Source organism: Gymnodraco acuticeps, unplaced genomic scaffold (genome assembly GCF_902827175.1).
Source record: "Gymnodraco acuticeps unplaced genomic scaffold, fGymAcu1.1, whole genome shotgun sequence".
In the NCBI taxonomy this organism is placed as follows: Eukaryota; Metazoa; Chordata; class Actinopteri; order Perciformes; family Bathydraconidae; genus Gymnodraco; species Gymnodraco acuticeps.
Window position 1 is genome coordinate 1,316 of NW_022991997.1, and position 12,094 is coordinate 13,409.

The following is a 12,094-nucleotide window of genomic DNA, read 5'->3' on the forward strand; positions in this document are numbered from 1 at the left end:
AAATGTAATTAATTAAATGTATTTTGTCAACAGATTTCACATAACTATATTTACGTGAAATCTGTTGACAAAATACATTTAATTAAAGTAACATTTCAGTTTTTCAGTGTAATAAATGTCAAGACACAATTGATGCAGTATAAAGTTTTGTTATATTGCTGTGTGTAGAGATGTAGCTCCAGTATGATCATGGTTTTGTCGTGTTATGGCACCTACCGTTTTGCACGTCCAGGATGTGATGTTTGTCCAGCGTCCATCCTCCCATGTTGGAAGCATCCAGCTCGTAGCCTTGCAAGATGGCCGTCCTCTTCTCCCACAGGATCAGGTCCAGGCAGGACTCGTATTCAAACCCCACCGATACTGTGAGACACACACAGGACACAGCAAGGTGTTCAACTCTCTCCTTTGACTGAGCTCATGTTCAAACTAAACTTTAAACTTAAGTCGCAGCACTGATTTGAACAGACAAGCACTCCAGAGATTCTTATTGTACACTGCAAAAAAGGAATTTGAACCCTTGTGTGGTGTTCATATTTCTGTTACTCAGCCAGTGTTCGTGGGTCTGGTGGACCTGCTGCCTTTTTGGGCTTCAATTCAACACAATCAAACTATTGTATGTTAAAATGCTCAACAGATGTTTGCTTCATCTCAACTAAAAGCAATATAAACAGCATAGATGGTTCATATTTGCCCTTTTACATTTGTTCGATCACATTAATGAATTCAAGTGCTACTTGTTTTTCTGCGCGCTGACCGGCTGGTCCTGTGGCTCGTCTTTTCTTTGTAACTAGCTGATGCTCAATCTCATCCTCTTCTTCAAAGTCACTGTCAGACTCAGATTCTCAGAAATGTGATCCTCACATTCTGAAGCCTCTTCCTCATCATCATCATCATCATCATCATCATCATCATCATCATCATCATCATCATCATCATCATCATCATCATCATCATCATCAAATGGTTCTCTCTCTTCCAGAATCCTTTGCAAGGCCCTCTGAGCAGAGAATCTTTTGGCCATCTTGATCAGCTGTGATAAGGACCCAAACTGGCAAAGCTCTATTTATTGTGTCTCGCCCCAAACTTGCAGCTGGGATAGAGTGTGAACAAAATAAAGATTGGTTCCCGCAAAACATAATGCGGGAATGTGAGAGCAGACAGGTGTCGGTGCTTGACTCTATCAACAATGTTGCGACCTTGTGGCACGGGCAGAAACACAAAGGTCTCTCACTCTCACACACACACACACCACACACACACACACACACACACACACACACACACCACACACACACACACACACACACCACACACACACACACACACACACACACACATACAGACACACACACACACAGAAGGCCCAGACAGGTGCACAGTACCTACAATGTCCACACTTTTGTTAGCCCCGGGTATGTCATGTAAATGTGTAGGGGGGGGGGTACAGTGGGTGGTTATTGAAAATGTGTTCTGATATATCTCAGAAAATGAGCCAAGGCCATTGAGTGTGGGTTTGAACAAATAATTGATCATATCATTTTTCTTTAGCTAAATAATGAAAAGGGGTCCCACAGACCCGAACACCATACAAGGGTTAATAAAGTAAAAACAACTTTCTTATTCTTATTTTTAGTCTAAAAAGTCAAATGATCTTGTTAAAAATGTTTTGCTTAAGAAAAGTATCTTGTTATGAGCTAGAATGAACCGGTAACAAGTTGCAGCATTGGTTTGCATGGAACAGATTTATTTTTTCTTATTTTAAGAAATAAACCATCAAGCAACTTCTCAATTTAAGAGTCTGATGAAATGACACCAATTTTACGTTTAATATATATATGTATTCATTGTCGAGAGCTGTCTATTCACTTTTCACATTGGCATTGAGACAACTGTGGTGTGGTATACACAACACACACACACAGCAAAAATACAAGTAGAAGTATTGCACGGCACTCATTGATCAAAATGTAAAACTGGGTTCAAATGACCACGCAATGTTGTTAAATGTGTTCATGTTTGAATACAAAAAAGTCTAAATATAAGAATGTTTCTGCTGTCTTAATTTAAGACAAATGCAATAACCCTAACCCTAATTTAGTCAACTCAACCAAAACACTCATTTGAAGTGATTCTTTCTTAAATAATTCAGGAATCATTGCTTGTAATAAGCAAATTGAGCTTACATTTTTCATTTGTGTCTAGTTTCAAGGCCCATCACGGTCTTTCAGTAGCTACATTTTCATTAGTAGTTTTGAGAATTCTAGCCAAGCAGATGTGGCTCACCCCATTGGCAGATTGTTTTGCTTGATACAGGAACATCTGACTTGATTCAAGAAGGGCTGTTTTTGCCGTGGAATGCTATCTTATTTTCAACTATAAGCACCAATTTCAGGAGTATTACCAAACATGCAGCAACGTGTCTTTCTGTTGGTCCCCTTAAAGCGGGCTTCCATGAGTCATAACTCACAGCGAAGTACCTCTGCTGGACTTGTCCCTCATAAAGGTGTCAGGGTTTACATACCCATTATGTCCAAGCCATTTCCCTGTCAGAGCCTTTCTGCACAGACTGTTGAACCTCCTCCCTGTCATCTGCTCAGTTGCTGTGCACAGTATGTTGTCTGACTTATGTTGTGTTGGTTGGTGCAATGTCATTGTATGCAGTACATTTTCTCTCAACACTTGTACTTCTATTTTTATAATTATTTCCAATGCTTTCCAAAATGTATTGTTAAATGAATAGGTTAACATTAAGGTTCAGACATATTCACAGAACTACAAGCAGGAGCTATTATGAATGGGAGAGTAGCCATATTATACATTGACCTTTTACTCTTAACACAAATGAACCTCCATTCTTTTATATCAAATACAGCACATAGCTTATTGTAAAATCATTTGTTATTACTTTACCATTCTGTCTTTTAAAAGGAAAGCTAGTGTTCTTGTCTATACAGCTCTTTTCGCCCAAACATAATGCAGTTCACACTTTACAACCATTTGATTGGCTCCCAATCAGGAATCATTTCAAAAAGAAAATGATCAGTAGTTAGTTGTTGGGGAATGTATGTAGTCTCTGAATGAGAATGTAAAATGCTCCTCGACTTTGGAGCAGCTTTTTTCACAATCTGAGAGGAACATGCTGATGACAGTCTGTGTGTAGCTTTGCTTTTAGCAGCTCACTCACCAACGGCCTCCGAGAGTCCATAGACGCGCTGGCCATAGGCATCTGTCTTGTCCCAGATAAAGGTGTAGGATAGATTCGGTTGCGCAGGGAACCATTTCTGGAAAAGGCGACCCACAACAGCCACCATCAGGTGAACCTGGGGAGACAGCAGCAGACACAAAGGTCACCTCGTGGGACTCAGGTCAGGGTTATGCTGCTACGGGGTGGTGCTGATTAGCTGACTCAAGCCGTTGAACCACAGCATTCTGTATTAATTCATTTGTTTGCTTTACGATTTGTAGTGGCTTTGAGGAAATATGATATTATATGATATTACATTACTCGCCTTCATCAGGTTGAAAGGTATTGATGACTGTGCCATGGTGACTTTGAGGACAGGTTTATATCCAGCACCTCTGGAGCTCAGGTAGATCAGGTTCAGATCACTGCCTGGTATTGAGGTTTCTTCTTGTAACACCTGCAGAGGGAAAAACATAGCATTCACATCAGCAGGTAACATTATTTAATGTACTGGATGCACACAGCTATATGTGGCCACTATAAGTGTTTGCAGTGAGAAAGAAACCGGCATGAAAGTGTCTGGGGCCTGGCAGCTGTGCATGGTTGGAACCACCATTATTGCATGTCTCTTGAAATCCAAACTTCATGCTCATCACTGCATTTCCTTAGGTTCTCAACAATATACCCACCAAGCGTGAAGGCCATTGGATAAAGCCTTGTCCGGAAAATTGAAAGAAAGACATGCAGACAAAGCCCTTTCACACAGACAGTCCACAGCACCGGCATGAAGCACCTCTGGCAGCAGAGCCAGCTCAGAAGCACGTCAGCCGAGTGGAACCAAAGGAGGCGTGTTGTTTCAAAACCATCGGCATGTAATCCTTTTTTAAACAGAAGTCGACTCGATTTTGTGTTCCTCCTCCTGTTCCATGTCTGTACGTTTTTTACAGAACTGCGAGGTGAAAGAATATCACAACAGATCCGCCTCTAAAGGTCTGTGTGAGGCGCTGGCTGGAGAGACCGCTCCTTTCAGATAGAGGCCTCTGAATCAGTGCAGTACAAAGTATGTGTAAGATCAGGAAGATATGTTAATGATATATAATGACATTTTTAAGCACTGATAGATTATTTGGAAAATCAATACCATAAAGATCCCCCATATATCCAACTTTTTAATCACTCCTGAAAAAACATTGAAGGTAAACTAAATGATGAGGCACTTCTTATTCTAGCTGCATTTTAAAAGTGCATAGAAGTATGCAGGGCCAAACAAAAGTCAAATGTGCTTTAAAACTGACAATGCAGCCTTATTTTGGATCCGCAACAACATCATTAAGGATACACTATTAACAGTCAGTATATCATACTCCTTCATTTGTCTCTGTAGGAAAGTCATGGTGCATGACATGATGATCTGCAGGACTATGCTTCTCTATCAGCTCTGTATGATGACACATTCAACAACTGAGTCACTTTCCAATCGTTTTCCAAAGAATTATAAAAAGCATCAAGCAGCAAATGAAACATTTTGTTTGTGTCAAACATGAGGGGCTACACACACAGAGCTTTCGTCTGAACACAAACTTTGTCCATTCATCTCAGATATTCAGGCACATACACACATGCTTGGCAAATCAAAATAATAATGATTTGGTTCAGGGTTGTACAAATATAAAAACACACACAGAGTTCTGTCATCTGTTCCACGTCCTCTGCACACTGGTTAATGCGCTGAGACCATAAAGAACCACACACATGTGCTTTTAGGTTTATAGAACATTAGAGTGTGTGTGTGTGTGTGTGTGTGTGTGTGTGTGTGTGTGTGTGTGTGTGTGTGTGTGGGTGTGTGTGTGTGAGTGTGTGTGTGTGTGTGTTCACTGACAGAGACTTCATAAACCTAGAAAAAAAGGCATAAACCTGTAACATGTACTTTCTATGTATTTGTATTTGATTGGCCCTTCATGTGTGGACTGAAGAACAGCGTCCTCCTCCAGTTAAACATGTAATTTCTATAATTCACCCTCCTTGCCATACTCAATAAATGACAGAGCAGGGCTCAATGCTAACTTTTAAAACTGGTTGCCAGGCAACCAGGCATCAGCTTTTGGTTGCCAAAACTGAAAATACGGTTGCCATTTTTAGTCACCTTATATTTTAAATAATTAAGATACTATAGTTTAATACATCAACTTAATAATGAACATGTGACACAAAAGAATGTTCAAATGCTTTACAATAAGTAACTAAAATAATTATTTGAAACTTAAGCGGTAGGAAACTTGTCCACCCTCAATTGCTGGTATACTAAATACCAGTAGTGCAGCTGTTGTTCTTCACAGATCCCTCACAAATGAATTGAGCAAGTCACTAGTTTCTTGGTCATCCGTTGTCTCCCTTTCAAATGTGGGTTTTCTTGACCTTTGTGCTGACCCCCACCATAGATCCATTGGCCCTTCAGCATCGAAGTCTTGATTGTGGTTCTGTCATTGGCCAGACTAATACATTTATAATGTTAAATGAATGAAAACCATTCACAGTTAATAATTAGATATTAATTATTAATGCTGTAAATGACCTTTAATATGTCTAACTATATTTAAAATGTGTTACCTTTTTATATTAGTGATTATATGTGTATGCCAATATTTTCCTATGGTAAAGTTTCGTTTAGCACTTTTATTTGGGTAGTAATAAGATCGGGACTCTTATTTTGAAGGAACTTTTACCGGAAGTGAAAGCACAACGAAGCTGAATGTACATATATATTTCACCTCCCAAGACTTTACACATTTCCTCTTTGCTTTTCATTAGGGTTCATCTTGCGCTTTATGAGTTGAATCACTTTGATCTTCCGTTTGAGATGTTGACGGGTTGGCTGAACTTTTTACCCCACAGTCAAACAACTTAATTTGCTTCGCCATTTTTTGTAAAACAAACACATGGCGCACCGCGCACGCGAGTAAACGTGCATCGCTTTCTGGCTCCGTAATCACACCAATGCACGTGCAACTTAAGTATCAGGTTCCGACTGGTCCATAATTAAATATCACTCTTAATACAACAAATATTTATCTATTTTAGGGTGCACATTTAGCTGTTTGCTGTCCTTATTTCTTTATGTTAAAAACTGGTTGCCACTGATAGCAACCAAAGGCCAAGAAGTGGTTGACATTGTTTCTGAATGGTTGCCAGTGGCAACCTGGCAACCGTTACTGTCGAGCCCTGCTGAGTCTAAAAGGTTTATTCTAATCACCTTGTATTCTTCATTTAAACATCCTTGAGAGATACATTTTGTGTTTATATATTACCAATTCAAACAAATATTAAAATAAAAACTGTATAACGTTTATCAAAAATATCTATGCATTGTGTATATGTATGTTGTTAAAAAGTCTTCTTTCTTATCTTATAAAAAAGTAAGTTCCTTTTGCCCACTGTCCATAGTCCATAATGGAGCATGGACAGCAATGTTAGTTGACGTTTATGAATCTTTTGAAAGTAGGAGTAGGTTGGCTCATAATAAGATGACCATTTTATTTATTTTTTGCATTTCTATCAACATTTTCTTTTATGAGAAAGAGGCATAAAAAGTGTCACTCCTATAATCATAATCCCTTGTCTTATTTCCATTCGGGTTATAATGATGCTCCCATAATTATATTCTATTATGTTGCCATGGCGTCAGTGTGGGCTACAACCGAAGCCCTGTTTTTTTAGCCTATGTTTGTTTACATTTTGGCAGAATTACATCACTGAAACTATAATGAAATAACTATCAGCAATGTGTTTCTAACTGTCAGAGACTTACTAAGATAATGACGACAAAGACCATTTCATTGACCATTCTGGCAGAGATCTTATTTTTATAAACGTATCAATAAATGGCGTTGGGTACATGTCCAGGGACGCAGGTCTTACCTGAGTCTCAGGTATGATGGGGCCATCATCAGAGGAACATCTGTGAAAGGTGGACAGAGGAGAGGCGACGATGACGGGGCTGGGTCGGATGAAGCCACTCAGGTCACAGCTGGGGATGTCATTCTCCTCCTGATACAAGGCAAGGCAAGGCAAGTTTATTTATATAGCACTTTTCAACACAAGGCAATTCAAAGTGCTTTACAAAAAATGAAAGAGATTAAGAAAATGGCATTTAAAATATGTCATTAAAAAGAAAAGCTAATAAAATAAACATTAAAAGAAAAAATACATGGATAAAAGTTACAGTGCAGTCAATTAAACATTAAAAGAAAAAAAGTACATGGATAAAAGTTACAGTGCAGTCTAAGATACAGACACACAAAACCTGTTAACACCCGTTACACTGCTTTCAACATTCATTTGACTGTGATTTGAGATGTGAGGTTAAATGAATAGTAACATTATAGTTGTAATGTTTAATGTGCTAGACCTAATAGATTGTACATCTGTATTTTGATCTGTTTTAATTGTTAGTGTGATAGACAATAAGACACGTCTTCAGTGCTTATCGATTGTTATATTTGTACCTGCCCAGGGACTGCAGATGGAAAAGAGACAACATTTCTCTATGTTGGAATTCAACAGACACTGGAATGGAATGGCTGCCATACATGTAGAGATAAAGATTTAGGAAACATTTGGAGTGGTCTCTTAATTGTTTGCAGAGCTGTAGCATCTCTTCTCTTTTTGAGATTACTTTATTTGTATGCATTTTCCTTCTTCAATAAAGGACAACATTTTTGGAAGTTATAACACAGACTGCTGAATGAGTATGAAAATAATAATAAATTAATGAAATAATTCTGTCATTAAATATTCAGTTAGTTTATTCCATGAAAATCTACAAAGAGTCAACATGGCAAGCTTCTAAATGCTGTTTGAATAAACCGGAACATTAAAGTATAGTTTGTATCTGCAGTCATTAGTCCATGAGGCCCTGGTGACAGACAGCGCTCACCTTCTTCATCACCAGGGTGTCCATCACATAGAAAACGTTCCATGGCACCCACACTGTTCTGTACTGCGTGAGGAATGGAGCGCGCTCAAAACTCAACGTTAGGGAAGCTCCGCCGTTTGCCAGGAGATCAAACCTGAGGCACATCCACAACAAACAGAGAAACAAATACATATTTACCGTAATTAATAGAAACAACAGCTGAAGAATAGGAATCATTCCCTTTGAGCGTGTAATTCCTCCTCACAGTCAACAGGCACTACTAACGTTTCCATTCTTGATTTATTATTATGTTATTATTTTAACAATAAAGAGTCAATTTAGAAATGCCATCACTGGGCATTTCAGCGGTGCTTGCATGTTTTAGTTTGACTAAATTGGCAGTGTCGCAGGGTTATGAGATATAATGTCTTGTTTTCTCTGCTTTCTCAGCAAATTCATGCTTAATTTTTCACTTTGTACACTGGGAAGAGTAAGGTGTACTGATTGAACAGTCACATTATTATAGTGTTTGACAGTGAGAAAGGGCAATCATTTTAAAACAAACAGCTTTAAATGTTCATTTCGTTTTTACGCTTAAAGGAATCACAATCTCTTATTCAGGCCGGGACTTTACTTCACCTGTGGAACACTGAAATCAGACACAAACTGACCTGCAAATAAACCATGTGTCAACAAATATATTGGCATACAGCTGGCTTTTACACTGTTCAAAGGTACATTTGTCTACACATATCTATTTTAAAAACAAAGGAAGTGTCAAGTGAAACATTTGTGGAGAAGGGTGCAAGGTGGATATAAAACAGAAGGCTTTATACATATACTTTATAATAATAAATAAATACATACATGCCATCCTTGCGTGTCACAGTGTATCCATGTTCAGGATAGTGGACAAACGTGACGTTGACTCCAATCAGAGGTGTTCCATCAGCTGTCAACACCTGACCGCGAATTATCGACACCAGGCTGCAGACACAGAGGGAGAGAGGGTCACTTTATTAGAGCTGCACTCTGCATCCAAACAATATGTATTATATCTGACCGCAATTCATGTAGGAAATTAAGCCATCATGGATAGAAAATTATCCTGCCGGAAATCTTTCTTGGGGAAGACATTTTGTTTGGAAAGACACAGAGACACCACCGCCTTCATCAGCATCACTGTGACTCTGTAGCATCACTGTGACTCTGTAGCATCACTGTGACTCTGTAGCATCACTGTGACTCTGTAGCATCACTGTGACTCTATAGCATCACTGTGACTCTGTAGCATCACTGTGACTCTATAGCATCACTGTGACTCTGTAGCATCACTGTGACTCTGTAGCATCACTGTGACTCTGTAGCATCACTGTGACTCTATACACTGTGACTCTGTACATCACTGTGACTCTGTACATCACTGTGACTCTGTAGCATCACTGTGACTCTGTAGCATCACTGTGACTTTGTAGCATCACGGTGACTCTGTAGCATCACTGTGACTCTATACACTGTGACTCTATACACTGTGACTCTGTAGCATCACTGTGACTCTGTAGCATCACTGTGACTCTATACACTGACTCTATAGCATCACTGTGACTCTATACACTGACTCTGTAGCATCACTGTGACTCTATACACTGTGACTCTGTACATCACTGTGACTCTATACACTGTGACTCTGTAGCATCACTGTGACTATATAGCATCACTGTGACTCTGTAGCATCACTGTGACTCTATAGCATCACTGTGACTCTGTAGCATCACTGTGACTCTGTAGCATCACTGTGACTCTATAGCATCACTGTGACTCTGTAGCATCACTGTGACTCTGTAGCATCACTGTGACTCTATATCATCACTGTGACTCTGTAGCATCACTGTGACTCTGTAGCATCACTGTGACTCTATACACTGTGACTCTGTACATCACTGTGACTCTGTACATCACTGTGACTCTGTAGCATCACTGTGACTCTATACACTGTGACTCTATACACTGTGACTCTATACACTGTGACTCTGTAGCATCACTGTGACTCTATAGCATCACTGTGACTCTGTAGCATCACTGTGACTCTGTAGCATCACTGTGACTCTATAGCATCACTGTGACTCTGTAGCATCACTGTGACTCTGTAGCATCACTGTGACTCTATAGCATCACTGTGACTCTGTAGCATCACTGTGACTCTGTAGCATCACTGTGACTCTATACACTGTGACTCTGTACATCACTGTGACTCTGTACATCACTGTGACTCTGTAGCATCACTGTGACTCTATACACTGTGACTCTATACACTGTGACTCTGTAGCATCACTGTGACTCTGTAGCATCACTGTGACTCTATACACTGTGACTCTATACACTGTGACTCTGTAGCATCACTGTGACTCTGTAGCATCACTGTGACTCTATACACTGACTCTATAGCATCACTGTGACTCTATACACTGACTCTGTAGCATCACTGTGACTCTATACACTGTGACTCTGTACATCACTGTGACTCTATACACTGTGACTCTGTAGCATCACTGTGACTCTATAGCATCACTGTGACTCTGTAGCATCACTGTGACTCTGTACATCACTGTGACTCTGTAGCATCACTGTGACTCTATATCATCACTGTGACTCTGTAGCATCACTGTGACTCTGTAGCATCACTGTGACTCTGTAGCATCACTGTGACTCTATAGCATCACTGTGACTCTGTAGCATCACTGTGACTCTGTAGCATCACTGTGACTCTGTAGCATCACTGTGACTCTATAGCATCACTGTGACTCTGTAGCATCACTGTGACTCTGTACATCACTGTGACTCTATACACTGTGACTCTATACACTGTGACTCTGTAGCATCACTGTGACTCTGTAGCATCACTGTGACTCTATACACTGTGACTCTGTAGCATCACTGTGACTCTGTAGCATCACTGTGACTCTATAGCATCACTGTGACTCTGTAGCATCACTGTGACTCTGTAGCATCACTGTGACTCTGTAGCATCACTGTGACTCTGTAGCATCACTGTGACTCTGTAGCATCACTGTGACTCTGTAGCATCACTGTGACTCTGTAGTATCACTGTGACTCTGTAGCATCACTGTGACTCTATACACTGTGACTCTGTAGCATCACTGTGACTCTGTAGCATCACTGTGACTCTATATCATCACTGTGACTCTATAGCATCACTGTGACTCTGTAGCATCACTGTGACTCTGTAGCATCACTGTGACTCTGTAGCATCACTGTGACTCTGTACAACAGCACTCACAGCATGCTACTTAGACAATAATCTAATAATGACCTTTTCTTATTATTACATATCCCCTACTCCCCATCCTTATCATGGGTCAAGTTGAATATGTCTGTATCTGTGTTTTTGTTGGTTTTGACATGTATTCTCATTCACCACCCCTTGCTATGGGGTATACATCCATGTAAAAGACGTGCATGTCGGTAAGGTAACTTACATATCTGTACAACAAATCTCACGGTTCATTAACTTTCTCATTTCACTAACCGCCTCCATTAAGGAATCTAACGGTCCAATCATGTCGACATCAGTCCTGAATGTTGCAGTCCAATAGCTTAATATCTGACCAGATCACAAAAGTCAATTGAAAACACCAAATAAATATAATAAAAAATTAGACTAAATTTTAAATGCAAGCTGAATTGAGTCAAATATTCTCAAACACAATGCAATTATTTCTGCGTGAAGAGATCTAATACAAGAATAATTAAGAATACATTTTGAAAAATATGCTGATAAGCTCTTGTTAGGAAATAACTGTAATCTCATTAGATATAGACTTCCTTAACTGTATAAAACTCACATAAAACTGACCAAAACCTGGCCTCTCTCAGTCCAGCCATACACTTTCTTTGATAATCATGCACCAATTCAACTTTAAAACAGCAAAGCGCAGGTTCTGGTCCAGGCTCTCGTCATCTCACGCCTAGACTACTGC

The 12,094-nt window shown here is 39.6% G+C and overlaps 1 protein-coding gene across 1 annotated transcript in view; it reads right to left on the bottom strand.

Annotated features, from left to right (window-relative positions):
- Nucleotides 1-216: 216 nt before the first annotated feature.
- The window catches only part of LOC117536405 (teneurin-3-like), a gene marked incomplete at both ends in the record, with an annotated part of 44,925 nt that continues 33,047 nt past the window's right edge, over nt 217-12,094 (bottom strand). Inside the window, 6 exon segments of the mRNA XM_034201251.1 lie at nt 217-360; nt 3,185-3,320; nt 3,510-3,641; nt 7,100-7,228; nt 8,118-8,250; nt 8,964-9,083. Coding sequence (XP_034057142.1) covers nt 217-360; nt 3,185-3,320; nt 3,510-3,641; nt 7,100-7,228; nt 8,118-8,250; nt 8,964-9,083 — 794 coding nt within the window.